At 38.6% G+C, this 24,320-nt stretch overlaps 1 protein-coding gene across 5 annotated transcripts in view; it reads left to right on the top strand.

The window, feature by feature from the left end:
• The window catches only part of CDYL (chromodomain Y like), a 106,917-nt gene that overhangs the window by 69,830 nt on the left and 12,767 nt on the right, over nucleotides 1–24,320 (top strand). For 3 of the 5 annotated variants that reach the window (XM_065052490.1, XM_065052493.1, XM_065052492.1), the window contains exon 3: nucleotides 14,357–14,401. The exons of the other annotated variants lie outside the window; for them this stretch is intronic. In XM_065052490.1, coding sequence (XP_064908562.1) covers nucleotides 14,357–14,401 — 45 coding nt within the window. The remainder of the gene's footprint in view (nucleotides 1–14,356; nucleotides 14,402–24,320) is intronic. 5 annotated transcript variants of the gene reach the window in all.

Genomic DNA, 24,320 nt, shown 5'->3' with positions numbered 1-24,320 from the left:
TGTCACAGCATACTTTTGTCCACTTGTCTAGTCCAGCAGCTGTGATTACCTTATGAGATTTCCTAACCTTGTTTTGCTGTTTCTTAAATCATGGTGGGTGAAGTGAGCACCTGTAAGACTTTCTCGATTCTACAGACTTCCTCATTTTATCCTTGCAAGGCTAAAATGGCGCTAAAGACAAGTCACAGAGAAGCCTAATACTCTATTTGCATTTACTGCACCAATATATATTCTACTGTGGGAAGAAAATGTATTTACTACCTTTTTTTTCTTCCCTTTTTCCCCCCCCCCCCCCCCCCCTCAGTGAGGTTGCTAGTTTGTGGTTATGGTTTTGGACTGCCACCAGAAAGGCCCAGCACTTCAGTTCCTCCGTGCAGGTTTGGGCTGTGCTCACTGTCCTGCCTTCCTCTTCTGTAGCAAGGAGTGGAGCCCGTGGGCTGTTGTGGGCCCCTTTCCAGAGGAGATCTTTGCATGCCCTCTGGGGGGCGCTGAGTGTCATGACAGCCTCTGAACTGCCCCAGGTGAGGGTTGGGCATCCCTCTATCAAGCATGACCTTTGGCTGCTTTAGTTTATGAGTGCCTCGCATTTTCATCAGGTTTTGTAAATCAAAGCGTTTGCTGTTCCTGAATCATCTACAAACTCGGAACGTTTTGCCTATCAGATTTTAAAGATCACTCCGGAGATCAGCAGCCCAAGGTCTGTAGATGTTGTCTTTACAACATATTGCTTGCTCAGTTGATCAGGTGATGTTGTTTCCATATATTTGCAACATGCAGCAAATTCACTTTCTTCCTTTTAAAAAATAATTTTTATCTACACATACTTTTATTTTTTTTTTGAGTGTTTGACTTTGTTGGTCTGATTTCCTCTTGGTAGCAGTAGCTACATGCTGTGACCAAGGAACTCTGTAATTATAGTTATTTTAAGTATTGATTTTGGAGGAGGAGTGATTTGCAGTGCATCTCTTTTCTGTGGGAATCCTTCCCAGTGTTCATAGTGCACCAGCTCTTTTATGGCACAGTGACTTGCAGTTTCAGCAGTTGACACTGCTGAATCAGTTGCACTTTCTGTTTCATTTTTAGCTCCAGACTTTCTGAAAAGTTATGCACTACTTGTTTGATCAATTTGGCTTTGTGCTTGTTTCTGCTCGTACCACAGTCACAATGTTTGATTTTCCCACATATTTCCCACTCTTTCGGCTGTGACTCACTAGGAGAATAATAGGCAGTTTCTTATATTTTGTGTTTGTTTCAGGCAGTGATCTTCATCCTTTTTTAGAAACAGTGCCATAGTTATTTTAATATCTTTTTCTCTGTGAAGGCAAATGATTTAGAACTCACTTAGACTCTAAGGACATGAACTTGTTTCTGGACATCAGCTGATTTAAATTAAGGTTTGTGAGGCAGAGGGTAGGGGGAAATACTCATTCTCAAAATACCTCGTAAATTTATATAATACTAGAATAAGTACTGAATGAATGACTTTCGTCATTCATCTAATTTTATCACTCCTACTTTGAAATAATACAAGAAAGTCAGCATCTAGTTCCATATTGTTTGCTAACTATGCAGAATTGTGAAAATTTTTGTGCTCAAACAAAATACCTGGTTAGGATTAAAAAAAAAATGGGCGTAATGGTTTTAGTCACTAATTATAAATTGGCAGAGCTTCAGTTAGGTGAGTGTAGTGCCATGAGCAATGAAGCATTACCTTGAGACTTGCCTGAAAACCTTTGGCTTTTACTGGTTTTAAACATATCCTATAAAGATGACAAATCTAGCCAGTGTTGGGTTTTTCTTGTTTGCAACATAAATATGACGTCAAGCTTTTTAAGACCCAACTTCATAAGGTCACTGCTCAGACGGATTAGAATATTTTACAGTTAATGACAAATTAGCTGTGTTTAAGAAAAATAACTAGTAGGTTTTGTTTTGTACTTCTAATTTTCTTTCCATCGAGATATCAGTAAAGACCACCTGATTTCAAATGTCTGCAACATTTTGCCAAATAAGAATGCACATCTCCAGATCTAAATACAGTCTGCTATTCATGGGTTATCACAGCATGTTTACTAGGATCTCTATAGTTCTGTAAGAGGGAACATTTTGCCAGAAGAAAGAGGCAATATACCTTCAAGAGCAATAAACCTTTCTAAGAGAGTTGTTTCTCTAGTGTAGGAGGTTTGGAGTGTAGAGTGATACTTTTGACACAAGATGGGGACAGGAAAGGTATCCTGGTTCATTGTGGAAATGAGAAACTTGTCTTAGTTTATAGTCCTGTAATCGCTCCTGTGCTTCAGACCCGTGTCTTGTAAATTCACAGGTCAGCATTGCTGCAGGATATAACACATATCCAAACTAGCTTAGATTTTTTGTGGTCTGTAGCTAATAAATAATTACTGGGGGTTGTGTTTGTTACTACATCTGAGATAGATGAAATCATCTTTTAACCACATTCTTGGTTTCTTAATGTCAGTGTAACAGGTTTTGCCCACAAAATGTACTGATCATACTGTAGGACCAAGTTTTTTCTTTCTTTTGCCTAAGTTATGGAGAATTCAAATTTCATTGTCTGAGTTTGCTGCTCTAAATTAATAACATGATTAAATCTAAGAAGTAATAATCTCCATATCTCTACCTTAAATTTAAGACTCTACAGAATCTGATAAATTCGGGGGGGGGGGGGGGGGGGTGCGGTTTACATGTTATTAAAGGTCAAAGTTAATAAAGTCCCCTGAGAGTGCATCTGTAAGTAAATGGAAAATCCCCACTTCTCAACTATTTTGCTGTCTGGTCATGCTAGAGACATAAACTCAGTATGAAGTCATTAAGACAGCTCTTTAGACTGGTAGGAAATGCTGCAGAAGTATCAGTTTGATCTAAATCTTCAAGTTTTATGAAGATGTTTATATTTGGTGAAGAGTAATTTCATTTGTGGACATTAGGACTCATGCTGTCTCTTCCATTTCTTTTCATCTTCTCCAGGTTTTCTCATATGATTCTTGCAAAATTCAGTCTGGTGTGAGAAAGACTCAGTAGCAAATCATTGAATGATTTCTGGCCTACAGAATGTAGTGTTTTAAAAAAGGATTCTGACCACTATTTTTTGAGAGCATCTCATCAATGCTTTCCCGTGACATATGTAAAATTACTTTTCTGGACCTAGTTTCAGTATATAAATATATAATATAAATAAACTAGATGGTTCCAGCTGAGAGGTAGAGCTTCTTCTTTGCATTACAGAATATACAGTTAGTAAGTTTATAAGCTTTTTCCAACAATCTGCAAAAATATGTAATTAATTGTAGCATTCCTGAGATATGGATTTTTTGGCTTAAAATAAGCAAATGCCAAGGAACTAGCTCTCTTCCAGTGTCACAGAGCTCATCTTATGTTATGGGGACATATGGATACGTTCTTTCATACTGTGTTTTTTTCTCATTTCTAGTATGAACATTCATTAAGTTCACTGGCAGGTATTTGATTTTCTCATAATTAAAGTTGGTGGAATTCTGGTCATTAATTGCTTTATACTTGTTTGGATAGTTTACCACGCTATGATCTTTCCATAAAGGAGCTAATATTTCTTCAAAGGTCTCTTTTGTGTTTTTAATAAAAAGTTGCATTTCACTCATTTCACTTGTCCAGACATGCAGATGTGTCTTAGGGTTTTTGTTTTATTTTTTAAAGTTTAATTTAGTTTATTCTTTTACATTAGAGGCAGATTCTATGATACTGTCCTATGCCATTGCTTCTCAAAAAAACCCTTACCCGATACCTCAACACTAAGTTTGGATTTGTATTTCCCTGTATGTATCTTCACTCATTCTGTCTACTTGGTTTACGTTTTCAGTACCATCCCCATAGTAAGGTTTTGGGGTTTGATATTAATAGGTTTCTTAGCTGGTTGGTTGGTTGGTTGTCTTTTTTTTGCCCTCACTGTGTAACACGGCTGTTCAGTTGCTGTGAGATGAAAAGGCATCAGGAACTGTAGCAGCATAGGAATGAAATCTGCAGAAAACATGTTACTCTTTAATTTCTAGCTTAATTGAGATGTTTTAAACAGTAAAAATCTGTAATATGACAAGGAATATTTAAAAAGAGTGCCACAGACTTCAGTGAGTAGAAATTCGGTAAAACATCTCTGAAAGCTTATTCCCTCAAACCTACCCAAGTTTCTTGAGCAGAAGATACTTGATCTTCACCTAATGATTGCTTTTCCACAGCTCAATTTTTTGCCAGTTAATTTTAGCATGAAGGCCTACAGAAGGGTGTTCTTTACTTTGCTTGCTTGGTCTTGGTTCCATCTTAAAATATTTAGATTTCTCTAGTGTGTCAGTATTTGTGGCTGGTTTAGGGATTATATTTGGTTTTTTCCTCTTACAACTATTGTTAGAGATTTTAAATTGTGAAACAGATTAACAGCTAAAGAACAAATATTCTAAAGTTTAGAGGAATTTATTTTCTTTGTTTATATTTCTCTCTAAACATTGTACATTGTCATAAACCAAAGGAGACAAGCACTCTCTTTGACAAAATGTGTTTGCCTGAAATATCCGTGATTCTGTTACATTAATTTAATTGCGGTTGTTACAAGCACAACAGAAGTAATAGTCCATGTATTCTCCACTGCTGTAGCGGTTAGGGCTGCAGTAATCTTGATGTTCTTACACTCTCATCCCATAAGGTTACAGTCTGGCTTGTGCGTTCCAAGTTGCACTGGCCTTTTTTTTTGTGCTAAATCTCATGTTGATGTTCAGGGACTGCTCTTAAATTTATTATTATTATTATTATTATTATTATTATTATTATTATTATTATTATTATTATTATTATTATTATTATTATTATTATTATTATTATTATTGAAACTTAAGCACTTGGAACATTTCAGTAGCAATTTGAATACTTGCTTTGAATGACTGATTTTCACAACAAATCTAGTTTGGGATAAACATATGCAGAGAAATGTCTATGTGCTTCTGATTGTTTATGTCTGATTATATTTCATTTTTGCTATTTTGTAGTAATACTTAAGAATATATGTACTTTGTCATATTTTGTAAAAGAAAATAAGTCTTAGTGTGGTCACATTATTAAATTAACCAAGAAACAAGTCTTTGCCAAGAGATAACAAAAGTGATTTTGAAGTATTGGTTATAAATGTAAATTAGATAAGCCAATGTTAAATGTTTTTAATGAAGTTTAATACTAACATCCACATATTAAAAGAATCAATTATACTGGCAAAAAATTATTAAAGAATTAAACAATGATTGATTCTCTTCAATCATAAATGCAGCTTTGCTAAGCAGATGAGAAGGAAGCATTTTCAGTACAAATTAGCATCATTTACTGTGATAGATAAAGGAATGTCCTTTCCAGGAAGGAATTTTAAAACAAAGAAAAAGTTTACACAGATTTGTTGTTGTTGTTTTGTTTAGTGTGTATGTGTTCACACAGGCTAACCTTCAGTGGACTGCAATACCTGATTAGTAGATTTCCATTGAAAGTGTAACAGGGAGTCATTGTTACATGGTCACATTTATTGGGGTTGGATTTGGTTTTAGCCATCTTATTTTTGGTGTATTTAAACTTTGAGACAGTAATGACACTTTATTGGCTTGAGGTTTTAGCCTTTTGGGAAGAACAGGGGCAACACTTCAGTCTCTTCACCTATCATCTACACTTAAATGTGTTACCATAAGAATAAGGAAAAGGAAAGGAAAAAAGTCAACAGCAGAAAGCTCTGTGATGAATATTGGGCTTGCGTCAGAGGGAACATATGTGGAAGATATATATATGGGATGTCAAGAATTCCCATATCCTGAGAATGTCATACATCGCTCAGGAGTGTGCTCTCTGAATATCTAAACTGTCAAAAGAGGTGAGTGGTCATCTGCTCCTCATGAAAGCCTCTGTGCAATGATTTGCAGTTTAACAGAGCTTCGGCCCTTGTGTCAGAGATGTGCTTTTGCTATCATGTTAAAATCCATGCAGACTTGGCCACCACTTAAAAGTCTTTCTGAAAATGTTTGACCTTGTGCACTCTCAGCAAAACCCTCTTCATTTTTTATCCATTACGTTGTGTAAAGATCACCTACGCCAACCATAGTCTGGCTTGCAAACAAATATAACAGCACCTGCAAATGTTCCTACAAACATAATGCTAACAGCAGAGGAAGCAGTCTCCTTGGAAGGGAATGGATCTCCTCACCATAGAAATCCTGCACCCGCTAGAAGGACTTACTTAAAAATATTCTTCTTCTTCTTCTTTTTTTAAATATATCTTTTAGTTTGTTAGGGGAGTGCATTTTGTAACCTGCTGCTTTTGTGCCTGCTGGGGCAGGGACAGGGACAGCTGACACTGTCTCTGAGCAGAAGAGGTGGCTCACCCAATTGCAACCAGCTGTGGCTGCCTCTGCTGGCACCCAGCTGAAGACTCTTTCTGCTTCAGCTCTTTTTTCCCCACCCCTCCTTCCTGACAAATTTAGTCAGCCTTTTTGATCTTTCCATATCATAATCCTGTGCTTTGCTGTAGAAGGCTGACTCCCTGCCCTTCCCACATCTTCCCAGTGAGATGCCCACCACATCCTGCTTGCCAGCCTGGGGCAGCAGCTGCAAACTGGCAGAGGGCCAAAAGCACTGCCAGGGTGGAATACTCTCCTGCAACTCTTGCTCAGCTACCGACGCTCTTTTGGCTCATGGTGGTGTTTCCCTGACAAAGTATTGCATGATTTCAGGGGAAAAAAAGGAGGAACCTGAAGCCCCTCAAGAGGGAACTGGCTCTGCTTTGGCTGAGACCTATGGAAAAACTGACTTCCCCTTCCTCCCCCACACCAATATGCTTCGGATGTTTAGGTAACTTCAGCATTCAGAAGTAATACAGTAACAGCAGGCAATGCTGGACAAAACAGCCAGTTGTAAAACCACTGTAAGTCCAAGAAAGGGAAAAAAATACACTGAAAAAGTAACTGTTGTCATCCATCCCCCCTCAATAATTGCAGTAAGCCAGGGAAACATGGTGCTCTTGAACTTTTAATGTCCATTCTTGCTATTGTTTTCTCAGATATTCCTGGCTCCCCCACATCAGGGAGAAGGTGATTTTATTATTGTCTGCACTTAAATGCCAACAATATCAGACGAATCAGACTGACTTCACTTTTCTTGCTGCAACCCTGCCAAATTCTAGCTTAACACCAAGCATTGCAGAAGGTCATCTCAGAGGATGATTCCTGGAGCTGGCCATAAACTCCCTTAGGCAGTCCAAAAGGTATTGCACAAGGTTTATCCAATAATAGCCCCCATATTTAATTTAGATAGTAGTTTGGTTGTGCTGAAACCAAGGAGATTTGCAGTTTCCCATGATGAATGACTGTGTGTTCCTTACCCTTGGAGAAAAGGGAATTGTCAGTTTTAATCTGATTGTTTAGATATTTCTTTTTACCACAGGCTATTTTTCTCGTAATTATTTTGAAACTGTTAGAAGGTTATTGTTTCTTGTACCCAGTCATAGTGTCCAGTCTCCTGATTTGAAAATGTTTTACAAATAATGCATAAAACAGAAGTCGTTTTCACATCAGTGAGGTCATGGCAGAAATGACTGGTTCAGAATGGAGAGTGCACCCTATAGGAACATTCTTACAAAGACCTTACATAGCATGAGACCCTACACTTTATGGCAGAGGTACAGATACATATTGGAGCTGTGGTTGTGGCTTTCCAGACAAGTATTCAGGCATGTCTGCAGACCAGGATTTCCACCCCCAGGGTTCATTTAAGGACACAGTCAGAGAGCTTCCCATCAGGACTGAAAGCATCAGTTAGCTAAGAATCCGATAGTCATTGTCCACAGTTTGCTAATTTGCACCTGATACCATCGGCCTGGTACCTTTTCTTTATATTCCAGCTTGTTGAAAAGCAACTGCCCTTAGGTCAAGACAAAAAGGCATAAATGCTACATAGTGTGATCACATATGCATCACAGAATACTAGGAAATGGGGCTGGAAGAGACCTTTGTCACCTAACCCATCCTCCTCCTCCCAGGCTGCTCTGCAAATGCTGCTGTTGATTCAGTCAAATGGTTTTCACATGCAGGGGAATCCATCAGGGTCACTGGAAAACACCTGTAGGTCTGTGGTTAAAGAATATGCCAGCTGGTGAAAAGGGTAGTAGCTGTTGTGTCATTGTGCAGAGATAAAAGCAAGGAACTGCAAAATTGGAGGTAAGTTCTCTCTGAGGGTCATCTGGTGGAGCAGAAGGTGTTTTAGGTAGTGTGATAAAGTCAGAATGCCATCTGTTTTTGTAGATGCCTGTGGGACATCAGGAATATTGATAATTCTAGCGTGTCAAGGGTGGAGGAGAAAAGAGTTTTAATGCGGGAAATTTTCAGTGAAAATAATTCACGTGCGTCTGGAGTTGCTTGGTTTTCTGTTGAGCTGTGTTTGCCTGTGAGCACTACAAAATGGGAGTATATCCTTTTGCTTTCAGAGTCTAGGTTGGATTTACCTTCTGAAGTGTTTAGTTGCATCAGAACATCAAAAGACACCTCTTGGGCATATAATAGGGTAGAACTGCAACACAGAGCAGTGAATGTACTTTATTTTAAATGGACCATGCTTTACTGTTTTGTTTTTTTTTTTTCTTATGGGTCCTGATTGTTTACCTGGCTGTGTGGTATAACTGAGAGGGTGATCAGCACTGGCTCACTAGTGAGCCCATCTGGGACAAATGCTTTGGGTTTTGTACAGGAATCTTGACTGGGAGAGGGGTCATTCTCCAATGCTTTTGGAAGGAAAAGGGTTGTGAGAAGTTGTTTCCAATTGATTTGTGACTACTGACATGTGTAGTTTTTTAAGCTACCAAAGCAGAGTGAAATCACTGACAGACCCTTTCAAAGAGTGATCTTGAAACAGCACAGGCCTGAAATCAAGCCATTGGTTTCCCTTTACCACATAAGGGAATCATCTTTCTAGTCCTGAAGTCAAAGATTAAATCATTTCTGGCTTTCAGTTAAATGCATGTGGGACTAAAGTTATGATTAATTTTAAATTGACCTGTAGCAGATAGCATTGGGTTTGTTCTGCTTCGATTTTAACGTTCTTCAAGGAGAATTCAGCAAGTTAAACACTGTATTAGTGTTTGCAAACTTTATTATGTTTCTTATTTATCTCTGCTACAAGTATCATGAATAATATGTATTCAAGTTCATACAGCAAAAGAATTAAAACTCCTGCATTAACTCTAGTAATTATATTACTCTGAAGTGGATATGGGCAACATTTTTTTACCAATAGAAATTGGAACAAGAGCAAAGCTTAGAACAGGAAAGAGCAGAGTCTTAATTATAAATTAGTCCAGTTTATTAAATACACATCTAACTTTGTTTTGAAGCAGCATTTTTATTTTGGTTCAGAACAGCTTGAAGGACGTTGCATAGAAGGAGTAAATCTGAAAACAAAAGAACCACCTGTTGGAGCTTTTTATTGTGTCTCCAGTTTACCCCGAGTCAAAATCCATTGTTTACCCACTTCTCCTCTTGATTGCTTTCTAATTCATGGTCATAATCATGTTCATTTTTTATATGTTAAAGGGAACATATATAAGCTCCATGAAAAGGAAGGGGAAATTTTAAACGTCAGTGTTTTAAACCTTAACCATCCTAAAAGAAAGGGAAAGGTTTTGCTTGCTGGCCAGTATACACAGAGTGACACGCAGAGAAATACTTGTCTTTGGAAGGAGCAGTTGTGAGAGAACCACCCGGAGTGGCACGGTGTGAGTCTCTCTCTGAAAACAAAGCTGTTTTGTGGGCTGGTAATGGTGGGCAACAGGTCATGCCACATAGAAGGAATGTGTTTTGACTCTCTAAATTGGAAGGAGATGGATTTTGTGGGTGGACTGTTCAGTGGATGAGGAACTGGCTGGATGGTCACACCCAGACAGTAGTGGTCAATGGCAAAATGTCTGGATGGACACCAGTGACAAGGGGCCCCCTCAGAGGTCCGTACTGGGATGAGTACTGTTCATTATCTTCGTCAGTGACACAGACAGTGGAATCGAGTGCACCCTCAGCAAGTTTGCTGATGACACCAAGCTGAGAGTGCAGTTGACACACCTGAGGGACAGGATGCCATCCAGAGGGACCTGGACAAGCTTGAGAAGTGGGCCCATGCAAACCTCCTGAGGTTCAACAAGGCCAAGTGCAAAGTCTTGCACCTGAGTCGGGGCAGCCCCTGGTATCAATACAGGGTGGGGGATGAAGGGATTTAGAGCAGCCCTGTCGAGAGGAACGTGGGGGTTCTGGTGGATAAGCGATTGGACATGAGCCAGCCATGTGCATGTGGAGCTCAGAAGGCCAACTGTATCTTGGGCTGCATCAAAAGGAGCATGGCCAACAGGTCCACAGAGGTGATTCTGCCCCTCTACTGTGCTCTGGTGGAACCCCACCTGGAGTCCTGGGTCCAGCTCTGGAGCCCTCAGTACAGGAAAGACGTGGATGTGTTGGAGAGGGGCTGCAGGAGGCCACCAGGATGATCAGAGGGCTGGAACACCTCTCCTGTGAGGACAGGCTGGGAGAGTTGGGGTTGTTCAGCCTGGAGAAGAGAAGGCTCTAGGGAGACCTTATTGTGGCCTTTCAGTACTTACAGGGGACTGTAAGAAAGATGGGGACAGACTTTTTAGCAGAACCTGTGGCAACAGGATGGGGGTAATGGTTTTAAACTGAAGGAGGGAAGATTCAGGCTAGAAATGAGGTAGACATTTTTTTAAATGAGGGTGATGAAACACTGGCCCAGGTTGCCCAGAAGAGGTGGTAGATGTGCCATCCCTGGAGACATTCCACCCCAGGCTGGACGGGGCTCTGAGCTACCTAATCTGGTTGAAGATGTCCCTGCTCACGGCAGGGAGTTGGAGTAGATGACCTTTGGGAGGTCCCTTCCAACCTAAGCTATTCTGCGATTCTGTGAACTGTCTGCCATTTACCGTAGCCAATAGTTTCGAAATAAAAAAAAACTCCTAACAGCTTTAGAGTCTCTCTCAGTTGCACTGTTCTCTGTGTCCTTCATCCCCAATTGGCTTTTTGAGTACATGTTGCACTAATATAATTCTCAGAGATTTCAGGGTGTTTTCTAACAACCTTTTCTAGGGCCTTACTGGAACACTTGTTAGACTGAATTCTGGAGCATCAGCTTGAATGTTACTTTCCTTTCCAATTACATGTAGTTTACTCTAGCATTTATTACAGTCAAAAGCCATGCTGTAGGGACAGCCCTGGACCTAGCAGGCAGGGAAGTGCCAGTTTATGAAGAGATAAATAGTTGCGCTTCTCTGGCTGTCCCCCTTTGTGTTTCATCCCAGTGCAGACTGTGGCAGCCTCAGCGTATGGGTGGCTTTATGTCCTACCTCATGCTCCAGCTCATGTCTTAGTGGGACGTCCTGTCTTCTTCCAGTGCCACTTTCTTTTCTGTGGCAATTTTTCTTGTTTCTTTGCTTTCTAGGTAAAGGATTGATAAACTACAAATTGATGGCAGCAGTGAAGTGTGCTGCGTTCCCTTCACAAATAGCTATAACAATTTTTCTCATGATTTTTCTGTTTGGGCAAGTTTACATCACAAGCTGTTTTCTACAGTGTAAATAAATATTAGAAGATAGATTTGCAGCATGTTGTTGTTTGTGGAGTTGGTTTTTTTTTTAATGCCTCAGAACGTAGAGCATGAAAGAGTATGTAGCACTGTTCTCTGATTATTTCAGTTCTGCCAGTTTCTGTGTAGATAAATCAGTAGCACTGGAGTTTGTTTTTCAATACTGGGACTCAATCTCACAATTAAATGGTTCACATGAGGAAATACCTACTCTTTTCTATAATTGTTATCTGCTAGTCAGTACGTTATTCAAACTTGAGAGACATGCGTTGCTGTTCTCTTCAGACGTGCTTTTTCACATGACTCTCAGTTATCCCAGTGTCTCCTTCCACCCCCCTTCCCACACTTTCTCGCTGCCTGCTTGGTCAGCAGCAGCACTCGGGAACTGATCAAGCTGAAAGCTAACCCAGTGCACCCTGCAAAAATGTTTGGCTTGTTCCTGCTGCTAAATTAATTTTGTCAGTTTTTATGGGGTTTTTGGCATGCCTTCATTTGTTTATGTCAGTTTATTACTCATTTCTTGCTACTTAGTCATAAGTCAATACTTCTTTCCAAAAAATTATTCTAGAGTAGGAAAATACTAATACTTTTTCCCCGATATTTTGCCGTAGTTGAACTAAGTTTGATGTTTGTTTTATATTTGGTTTAGGATTCCAGTTTTCTTAATTAAGACTGGGAAAATAAAGTAAACAGAGTAAAAACACTGATGATGGTAAATGGTTTTAAACTGGAATTTGGTTTGACTTTGGAAGCTCTCATGGAATTGTTCAGCAGCAGTACTGGTGGAGGGAGGGAATTTGTCTGCCCTGTTCCTGGGTTAGACAGAAATGCCTGTGATGAATGACTTGTTTCTGGTCTGGCAGACTATATGGGGCAGAAACGGAGCAGTGAAGGGAAACAAATCTTAATTTTCATGTTATGTAAACTACATTGGTACTTAAGTACTGATAAGTAATTCAGTATGTGCCGCTTGCTTGGATCACAGGGGTGTGGTGAGGCTTGTGGAAGGTCCTTGGCTAATTTTCCTGAACTTGCCAGCTAAATGGAGGCCAGTCTGCTGGCAAGAACAATCCAGCCCAAGGGCAGACATACAGTGAGCAGGCTTCATCCTCCTTGCAGGAGGGGTGAGCTTGGTTAATGCATTTGCAGTGTTGATCTGATCTGAGCCAGCATATGAGCATGCTGCTGCTTGCTCATAGTCTCTTTTCTGGTTTCAAAATATATATATATATTTTTTTAAAATATTATTTTTAATAGACACCACAGTCATTCTTTTAGACATTTCAGTAAGCATATAATTTTGTTTAAGAATGAATGAAAAAGATAATCCTCCTGCAGCCTTTTTGTTAATTAGAATGATTCAAAAGATCACCTTGAAGAAAAATTCTTTTGAGATCTCGATAGTATTTTAACAGAGCTGGGAGAATAACGTCTGATGCTATAGTATCTTCTGTCAGGTAACTATAGTGGAAAAGTCACCTACTGTAGTAACTACAAAAATGGGCAAGCTGTTTTGGTTTGTTAATCACCAATATGTTGATGTATAGATAATAATAGAATAGAAAACTGTAAGCTATCTATTTGTTTCCGTCAACTATTGACATGATGGCAACCTATTCTGAGATCAAATGGAGATGCAGAGTTTATAGCTCTCTGTATCAAACTCCCAATGACAGAATGATACTATTGTTACCATTCAGTAACCCTGAGGTCTTTACTGGTACTAACTTCTATTTTTTGGCATCAACGTAAAATCTCATGTCTTAGGATCTTATAAAGTAAAAGTAATTTTAGATAGATATTTTTTACTTTTCTATGTATTTCCAACATTATGTCACTAAGAATAATTCTGAGTATACAGCTTTGATGCTGAGCAAAATAGGGTTGCTCCTATGTTCAGATATTATTTTAAAATTTTGAAATTTACATCAGATGTTGGTATGCATGATAGGAAAGCTTCTGACGCATGTTTTGTAATGGTATGAAACTGCAAAATATTGGTAAAATATATGACAAGTAATGAGTGAACTCTTGTAAGAAGATGAAATTTCTCTGCCACCATGTCCAGTGTGGCTCTCCTGAGTGATGCTTTGGATCCCAGGGAGGTTTTAATTGGAAGGACAGTTTTGAAACATGACTTTGAGAACAGTTTTATTTATAAATAGAAATAAACTGCAGAGGTCTAAGTATTTTTTTTCCTTTTTTTAATTTTTTTTTAAGGGTTGTTTTGGTTTTTGATTGGTTTTAGGTTTTTGCCACTTTTTCTGAAATTACAGAAATACAAATTGTATTACTCAAGGTACCTTCCAAATTTGCTAGTCTTTAAACAAGCAGATCTCAGAGTTATTTCACTTACTATGATACATTTCCCATATAGACTATCACATTTGCCTGTTTCTTTTATACTGTAAGTCAGAAATCTTGCCATGTTCAAGCCTTTTAGTCTGTCATTTAGTATATGTACAATGTATTCATACTCATAAATATTTTCTGGTTTCTTATGGCATGCTTGTTTCCCCACTAATATTTTAATTGCTTTTTTAACTTACGCTACATTTCCCTCTTTTGTTTTTGGTCCAATTCTCCTCTCTCTCTCTCTCTCTCTCTCTTTTTTTTTTTTAGTTCATTGGAAGAATAATTTGTGTTTAGCATCTGTAACTATGAAAACTTTATAGTTTACTTTGCATTTCTAATACCCGTTCTTTATCTGTTTTAGCATCTCCCTGTATTCTTCCCAGTGTTCTTTACTTCCTATTTTCTTGTAAGTATAGTATATTCTATTTTTCCCCTCAGTTCCTATTGACCTGTTTAACCATGTGGAGTTAATTGAAGCTACATCTCACTCCTGAAGAAAATAATTCAATTAGTGTATAAGTTTAGTTCCATTTATACATCCTCTCCTTATGACTGGGGTATCTTGCTATTTGCCTAAAAACTATTTAATGAAGTATCTTTTTACATAACACATCTAAAAATCACACAGCATTCATCTTGGTAGACATTAAATTTCAATTCCATTTGCTGATACTGTCCTGTTTCTATTTTCTTTATTCTGTTTGTTTCATGATTGGAATCTGACTTGAACAGGTGGGTCCCTGGCAGATTTCAGGAAACAACCAGTCCTGCAGTTCATCTATCCTTTTGTCTCATCTGTGACATGTTTTAAATGGTTTCCAAATTAAAATTGAGCTTACAATTGTAACTAGTTATGTACTAGTCCCATTATTTGTGTGTATGTGATCTTTGCTTTACTTAATAGTAATTTTCTTATGTAGTGACTTCCTCTGGTATTTTTGGCTTCTCTGTGTATTCTTAATGGATTGTTTCCTAAGGCAAGATTCAGCATTTTATGCATCTACTGTATCTAAAGATGCTCAGAGGCCCTCACCCATGAACCATCTCTTAATAACTGTAAGTCCAAGCACAGCTCTCTGAACTTCCTACTAAATATCTGAAGCTTCAGTGCTGGACTTTGGAGTTGCAACAATACCCAAGCCCAAAATGCAAAGGAGATTCCCCCCACCCACCCCTGATGTCTCAAGTTCTTCCATACACTTGCAGTGATAATATTTTTTTTAAATCTGCAAACTGACTCTTGAACCAATATGACTCCTGTGAAAAGATGTGTTTCAGCCTCCAAATAGACCTTACTTTCCTATTGCCAGCTACACAAAAGCTACAAAATTACCTCTGAGGCCACTGCACATTTTGATTTAAAGCATCAGCTGTTATACACTTTGTTCTTATTTTTGTGTAGCAGTAGGCATCATGGTACCCATCTAAGCCTCCCTTGGTTTTGGTGCAGTTGATAGTAGTTGCTAAGTTCTATTTTCTGAGGTAGATCTTCACTGGTTTGTCTTTTTAAAACTTGCTCTGAAATTTGCCTTAAACCAAGTTGTTTTTTCTGTTGGTTGGAGTTGTGGCTTTTTGATGTTTGTTTGTTTTTGGTTTTTTTGTCTGCCGTATCTGTAACTTCCTGACTTCTTGAATTTTTTTCTTCAAAATTTCAGCCTCCTAATATTAGTCTTCATTAATCTCTTAGAGCCTGTGGTTTCATATTAATATATTGGTGCTGCTGAAACAATATGTCCCACTTAAATATCGTAGTGCTTATTCCATTGCTTCCTTAGTTGTCTGTTCTGGCCTGCAATACAATCAATATTGCTACTTGTACTTTAATTTAGATGCATATATTTCCTGGAAAGAAAAAAAAAAATCCAGTACTTTATAAAAGCAGATTTTTACAGGGGAAAGTAGCTTTTGGGGATTGGGACCACCTGTAACTGTAATAATCTTGCCTTCTATACTGACTTGCTCTGTAGCCTGAGGGAAGCCACTTTAGCAGTTCTGCACCATTTTCGATGTATGGCAGCGTGTGTTAACTACTTAATTAGTGCTTTATGGAGTTATCAGTTTAGTTTTTTTGTCTGTGGGATTTTCCCTTTTATAGACTGTTTTGCTTCATTCACTGTTGTCACATTTATGGAAGCCTAAGGTCTTAAAGAGCAGCTGATTGCTTTGCTAAGCTGTACAAAGAGTGTGTACCCAAACGCTCCCAATGCATGTGGGACCTGTCCAGCTGTGTCAGGGCAGCTCCTGCCTCCAGTTCCCCCCAGCTGCTGGCTGAGACTGGGGCATCTCTTTCTCTTGTCACTGCTTTTGGCTGTGGTTGTTTTCTTGTGATTTACCCTGGGTGCGTTGTTTTGATTTGCCTGTTTATATTATTGGTTTCAAAATTTGATGAAAGCATGTCCTTATGATGGGTGTTTTCCTGAAACTCATAGTCATGTTTGATCTTTTCTATCATCTCTGCAAATCCCACAACTTTTGAAGACCATACCATTTGTACTGGGGTCAAGCTGTGAGACAAGACAACGTGAAGACAAATACCTCCTGCATTTTCTAGTCATTGCTTGCAGTGATACAGGACAAAGCTTAATTGAGGGAGGATATCATATATGTGTTCCTCATGCAAAGCATCTGATCCAAGTCTTTTACTCTCCATAGTCTCCTACTGTTGACTTTAGGACTTTCTCTGGGTTTTTTAGTGGGATTTTTTGTTTTTTGTGTGTTTTTAAATTATTGTTTAATATAGGAAGAATAAAGAATTCTGGATATTTTCCATGAGTTCTCCAGTACAAGCATGTCCTCGCAGACCCACTGATCCTCGATAGTGTTGCCAAAAACAAACAGAGAGAAGATTTGGCTTGGGAGCACAAGTTGTATTTACTTATTCCTTCCATCATGCCTCATTTCAACTGTAGCCAGTAGATCATATTTGAGATTTATTCCTCTCCAACAGTATAAAAGGACAAATTTGGCAAGAAAATACACTGTTCTGAATCACTTTTTCAGTTCAGAGCATCCAACTGTGCAGCACCTGTTGCATGGGATACCCCAAGATACCTTTCATCATTTTGCTTTTAATGTGGGCTTACTTTCCCAGAATATTCAGAAAACTGTGGGAGGGATTGCCTCTAGGACAATTTGTGAATGTGAGTTTGCATGTGGTGTAACTAGCAGTCCTGTGCTTAGCCTAAAAACAGAGTCTTTAAGAAAACTGCTTGGCTCTAGTACTTGACTCTTCAGTGGAGATTACTTTGCATTGAGTATCTCTGAATCAGAAGTAAGAAACTGCTTGGCATGTGCATTTCTGAATGTGCTGTTCGCCTCTAAGAGATACCTCAAAGACACAAGTGAAGACTTGAGAGACTCCTCCTTTGCGCTTCCCCTGCCCATCCCAGCCAGTCATTTCTGCCCAGGTCAGTAATTCCTGATAAGGGGGTGCTGCTGTGGGACAGATTGTCGATGTTGGTAGCAGCCAGCGGTGTTATGTATTGCAGACTAATCCAGGACAGGGTATGGCTGGCCCCGTTAGGGCACTTGGCTGCCTGTACTAGTGTAGCACAAGGTGTCCTCTCTGCTGCAAGCTAGTGTGTGCTCGGGTAATCTAGTCATTGGCCATCTCTTAATGAACTTGTTGGTGAATATCCCACCTTCTATTAATAACAAATGTTGGGGAGTGGCTGAAAACACATGAACCTCTTGGAGGTAGACAGGTAAAAACAGAGATGCTTCTTCCCAGCAGGGATGCTTGCTCCAGATACCCTCCTGTAAAGCTCAATATATACACATTGTCCTGAACCTCTGAAAGTCCTCTTACCATGGTTGCCTACTGCTTTTCTGCATTGAAATACCAAATGTTTCTGTGGGTAGCTGTGAATGAAACCCTTGCATAGTCAGGTATTTAAAACCTCATCTATATGATAAGAATGAAATGTCTATGCTTGTTGACATGTTGCTTTCAAAAAGAAGATATACTCATCCATATAAAACTCTTTCATAATTTAGCTAAGTTGTTTTAGAACATTTTGCTGTCCTTACAAGAATTATGTCACGTGTATATGGCAGGTATATGCTTGTGTGTCTGTACAGGAAACTGCCTGGGGTCTATTTTGGCAGTATCAGTTGTAGGCTAGCCTTACATTAGGGCACTCCTATTCCACACAAAGATACCCATTTTTTAGATCACTTTGGGGATTGGATTAAATTGCAATGAAGTGTTCTTAATATAGAATGTGTTCACCTTAGGAGTTAGTGTGAAATAGCTGGATATACTTCAAGTTTAAACTTTAGCCTATTTTGCAATAGCTTTCCTCTAGAGATGAGCCCCAAGAGATGTCCTTACTTAGCTCAAATTTGAGAGCATTTTGAATGAACACTGCAATATCATAACCTGCAGCTCCAAGAATATCGAGATAGGAGAGTTCTTCCTTATGAAATGTTCCCAGCATTATAAAGCTTTATAAAGGCATCTGTAACCTGGGGAAGGTTGTTCTTGTTTGTACTTATTTGTGAGAAAAAGAAATACAGTTAACTCTTTGCCTTCCCCATCAAACGTTTTGGCCTGTGCTACTGTGAAATCTGGCTGAGGTTTCCTGACTGGAGTAATATCAGAGGTGCTTAGGAATTTTTTATTATTATTATTATTCTTTTCGTAACAGCCACCTTCAATAATAGCTGAAATGTTGAAAATGATCACGTGCACTGTTTTCTATTTGTCAGCAGTATCCTGACTATAGATTCAATGGAAGAAAAATCACTCCAAAGAGAGCAATCCTGCTTTATCTTGATGCAATGATAAAGTAAAAAAGAATTTGCTCACCTGAGCAGTGTTTATATTTCCAGTGAAATAATAAGAATGGAAATATATTAGGAAAGCCTCTTGCTGTTGTTAGAAGGGAGACACTTTTTTCCACTGTATGAATGTGAAATTTACTCAATACTTACACATAAAAATGCACAGTTCAAAGGCAGTAAAACAGACTGTTGCCAAATTACATCTTATTAATGTTATCCTTCTTTTATGGGCATTGTCTTAACAAGTGTTAGGTCTGGTATTTTGTTATTCCCATCTTCTTAAAGTACGTGTACTTCCTTTTATTTCCACTTATTTGATTTTAAATAGTCAGACTAAGGTAAACCTATTTAACTTGGGAGTGGAGAAATGCCGTTTTCTCTTGTATTGATTGCCTGCTTTCAGCAGTAGAATTTTATGTTCAAATTAGTTGCATTTTTGGTTGGCATTACAAGTGTATCTTCACATGGATGCTTACAATCTGAGAAGGAAAGGCATTTAAAAGCAAAATTAATTAAATAGCTTATAACCTACTGAAGTCCAGTGTGACTAGTAATGCTGCTGTCTTCCTAACAGTATCATTATGAACTTACAAACGTATCTGATGCTGTAAGTAGTCAAAGAAATGGAGAAAACTAGGTACCAAAGGTAAAAAATAGCTACTACAGACCACATTACTCTAAATGTGACGCGGACAACCAAGATATAAAGTGATGCAGTACAGAAAACCTTCTGATTGAGTAGAGAAATGTTACCAAGGGTACATTACTGCAGTAATTTGCCAGTCAATCTGTGCCTAAAACCTACATTCCCTGTGTATGGAGATGTGACATATTTGCAAAAGCAATGGAAGATGGCTGAAGAACATCTAGTGGCTCCTGTGTAACTGTTTCCTGGAAACAGTATCAAGAAGTGGTTAACTTCATTTGAAAATACAAATTTATAGTGTGCACACACATACCCCTTCCCAACAGTGGGAGTTTCGAGGTTTTGGCAGCAGTGGCACCAGTGGCAGGGCACTATGGTGTCAGCAGCCTCTAATTTGAAGAAGTACCACCCTTTCTGCACCCCTTTCTCCTTCCACGTGTCTTTGGGGATGCCTCTTCTCATGCTGAGCTGTGCACAGCTCATTGTTGTTATTATTGGTAGCACTGGTTTGTGCTCTGCATCAATACTTATATCCTTCCGGAAGAGGGTAGTGTAAAGTTTATCTTTCATAAATGACACGTACCTTCTGTGTGGTCTTTTTTTTTGAAACACAGGGCAAAACAGTGTTTTAGGTGAAATGTACAATAAATCCAGTTTGTTGGATTTTGTTTTGGTGTTTGGGTTTTGTTGTTTGTTTTTTTTCCTTACAAATATTTATGGTGACATTCAAAGGAAGCTGGAACTTCCGTTTGATTTCAAAATGTAAGCACTGTAACTACATATATTTGGACAAAAAATGGGGACATAGCTAGGGTACCTTTTTGGAACACATAAAGTTTGGATAGTTTTTTAGAACCTTCCTTTTGAATTTCTGTCATCTGTACAAATACACTGTAGTTCTAAGAAATAGTTACTGTGTAATTGCTGAAGCAGTGGTGGAAAAATTCCTGGAAGCCATTATGTGTTATGTTTGCATCATGGTATCACTGTCTGGGGTTGGTGTCTTGTGTGAAATATTTGATGTACTGCAGAGTTAAGACTGGAAAATTAGAGTCAGAGCTTGCTAGTACATATGAACATGCAGCAAAACAGCACTCTTTGTAGGCATAAAGGGAACATGAGGCAACCTGTGCTGGACAACTGGTGTGAAGTCTTGTGAGTTACACATACAGGGAGATATAAAGCAGTGAAAGTATAGAAAGGACTTTGGAAACAATACAGCTTGCTTCTAGCTCTGATTTTTTGTTGTTGTTGTTTAATTTCTTTTCCTTATCAGTTTTGCAGATAATATTTTTTTCTCTCCAGTACTTGAGTTGTAATCAGTTACAATTGCAGTGTTATTTTCACAGTTCACACTTCAAGAAATTGTTGTTGGTGGTGTTTTTTCATTTTCTTATTCAAGCGGGACGCTGCTTCTTAACCGTTTTGTCACTTAGTGTAGGAGAGGATGTGGTTGGTGTGTGAGGGTATAGGAAAGGTGTCAGGGTCCCTGGAGCTCCTTGTGACCACTGCAGACATATCTGAAAATGCTGAGTGATTTCATGATTGAAATGAGAGATTACTTGAAGTGTAGATGAATAGCAAATAATGAGGAGGGGACAAAAGAGACTTCTAGGTGAAACTATGCCTATAGCAAAACATAAAAACATGCCTGGACAATGACTGGTTCCTCACTACATGTTACAGTTCAGGAAAAGGGCACTAGGTTTGTTTTGGGTAGTTTTCTGCCTACACCTGGTTGGTGCTAGTTTAAAAAAGAAAAAAATAGTTAGAAATTGTTATGGAAAAGCAGTAGAGGACAAAAGACTAGGCTTGAACATGCCACATTATAAATCTCCATTTTAACTTGTGTGACATTTCAGACCCTGTTCCAAGATCTAGTAAAAGAGGTGTGGAGGAGAATGACAGGCTTGAGCTGGCTTCTGGAAGAAGAAAGGGGAAACAAGATTGGGACTAACCAATCAGGAGAAGGGGTTTGATGAAAGGAATGAAGAAAGTAAAGCTGTAAGTTGCAGAACTTGATGCAGAAGTACGCTTTGGCAGACAAAACCTTAGTGGTTTCAAAAGTAATTGGACAATCTCATAGAAGATACAGATTGAATTACATGGTTTGGGTGCACCTTATGGTTCTGGGCATGCACATTTTAGGAATTGCTAAGTTTCTGGTGGCTGGAGTTGGGGAAAATGTTCAGACAGCATCATTCACACATCCCATCATCTTATGCTCCTTCCTTAGATACCTGTCATAAGCCTTTCAGAAGCAGTGTTCTCTGTCAGACAAGCCCTTGAATTAAGAGTACCACGACTAGTACATGTGTACTCAAGCAGAATAGTGCAGAAGAGGCTTGGCTATCCTTGGAGCACCTGTTTGGATGTGCCCCCTGTGTAGCTGCAGGGGGGGAAGTGTGAGTACGTATAAACATGCAGCAAAACAGCACTCTTTGTAGGCATAAAGGGTACATGAGGCAACCTGTGCTGGTCAACTGATGCGAAGTCTTGTGAGTTACATACACAGTTACATATGCATGTTCATACGTACTCAAGACTTGCTACATGTGCCAAACTGAACTTCCCCAGACTTCGGGTTGCAGTAAGAGTGAGGTATGGATAGCTTGGAGATGAGCCTGGGATTGTAACTTTTGGATTGCTGCGGTGTTGTGTGTTGGTTTGGTTTCAACTCTGTTTTTCTAGGTGTCTGGCATAGTGCATTTTAATTGTTATCCCACTCATACTTCGGAGAGGTGTGTTTTCTTCTGTCTTTTGCCAGTGGAATGGGGATGATTACACCTTTGCTTCTCTGCCCCTTTTGCAATTTCTGTATTTTGTGTCTGTCTTTCTTTTGAATCAGACCAGTTCCTATCTTATCTGTTGCCCAGAGCATGTTGGGGTTTTTTTGTTTGTTTGGGTTGGTTTTTTTTCCCTTTAACAGCAGCTGCATGAAAATGATGACTGTTATCAGGTTTTTATCAGCAGCTGCAAAACCAAGTAGTCCTCTTAATTTCATTTTGCATCTGTGTGGTGAAGCCTTTTGCAGTAGTAGTATGGCTTCACTTTTGAGAAGATCACGTTACATTAATTAACAGTTTGCAGTTGTAAGATTATTTTTTTTTTTGCTAACTACAAGAGCTGTTCTTTTACCTCTTAAACAAATATAGTTCCTCATTAGTTGACACTATCCAGGATAAATTGTCTTTTTTTCCAAAGCCCTTATTGGTTTTGGAAGGCTCAGTTTGAAAGGAGATGGCCATGGTGTTTTGTTTGTCTTTGGTATGCCATTAACATAAAAAAATGCAGAACTGCTTTTGGTTTGTTATAAAATCTATATTTTAGGATTGTAAAATGTAGTTGTAATTAACTTGAAAATAAGTAACCTTAATGCAAAATTTTCATGTGAGGAAGTCTGTGGGAAGACAGTTAATTCTCTCTGGCACTTTTGATTTCTTTTCATCCTCATATGCTGCAACACGTGTCCAAGACCATCCAGTGGTGCAGCCTTTGCCTATTTGTATATAGCATGAAGTACAGCTTTACATCTCTGAGTTCTCTCTTTGCTTTTGTGGACCAAATGCCAAAAGAAAGAGCAGAGCCCCTTACACTTCAAGGTGTAGAAGGTCACAAACTTACAGTGGCAGTCACTAACAAACACAGTTTAACTCTGTTGGTGCTGTTTTCTAATCTGTACCAGATGGTCAAATCTCCCTGCACAGAGATGCGGTTCCCAGAGCCGACAGGTTTTGGAGTCCAGTCTAAGTATCCAAAAAGTGTGTTTACAAGATTGGATGTAGGAGGCTTCTTCCACTGAACTGCAGCTGTCCCTTGTTTGTGGTTTGAAGCTGCAACTATTGACAGTTGCAGACAGAGTTTATACAAAAACTAGGAAGGTTTCTTGCCAATTCAATAAGCGTGAAAAGTGGTGTGTGGTGTTTATATCTTGGTCTCTCTTGCTGAAAGTTGTTTCTTAAAGCCTATAATCACTGCCTTTTCCATCTGAGAAGTAATTTTCTGGTATTTGAGTACATCTTTGGATGTATGAGTTGTGGGAAAAGGTCTGCTCAAAGCTTTTATACAAGTTTACTGACTCTTTTCTGGTTTAATCCAATCTATTGTGCTCTCCTGGTTCTCCACTATTTTCACTGTGGCTAGGACAGAAGCCATAAGATCTTGTGTCAGGGTTTAGAAATCAGAGGTGATCTCAGTTGTTTTAATTTATCTTTCCTATGGAAAACCAAACTATTGCAGCCAGTGATACCATATCATCTTGTGTTCCTAATGAAATAATGTGCAACAAAGGTCTTGCTGCAAATTCCCTTTGAAGGGAATTCTTTTAAAGGAATGTAATCAACACAGTGTGCTTTACAAGGGAAAAGTATTGAAAGCACCCCTCATCAATTTCATATTTGGTATGAATCAAGTTTTTATTTATTCTGCTGAAATTAAAAAAAAAATTATTTAATAAGCTGTGAAAAATTTAGGAATAAATGCAAAGCTTCTGTGACAATATAAGTATTAATTTTTTATTTCATTTTATTCATCTCTGTCCCCGAGACTGAACAGAAACTGAATTCAATTTCTTCTTAAAAAAACTGAAAAATCTTGAGTTTTAACATCTTCACAAAAAGTGATATGGAAAGAGCATTAAATCACTAATACAGCAAGAAAGACTTTTAAAAGTAAAATAAAACCTTACTATTTTATAGCTCCTGTGATGGACAACTTCCCTAATTAATCATAATAGATTTATGATCAAATATTTTGAAATCTCTTGTAAAAAAAAAAATAAAAAATCATAGCATTGCCTGTTTTTAGAGTTTTAAAATATAGCTTCTTCAGAAACTATAATGACAAATTAAGCAAGATTTATCAATGGCATTTAATTAATAACTTATTTATACAT

Source organism: Columba livia, chromosome 2 (assembly GCF_036013475.1).
Source record: "Columba livia isolate bColLiv1 breed racing homer chromosome 2, bColLiv1.pat.W.v2, whole genome shotgun sequence".
Lineage (NCBI taxonomy): Eukaryota > Metazoa > Chordata > Aves > Columbiformes > Columbidae > Columba > Columba livia.
Note: the sequence above shows the minus strand (reverse complement) of the source record. Positions and strands in the feature narration are given on the sequence as shown.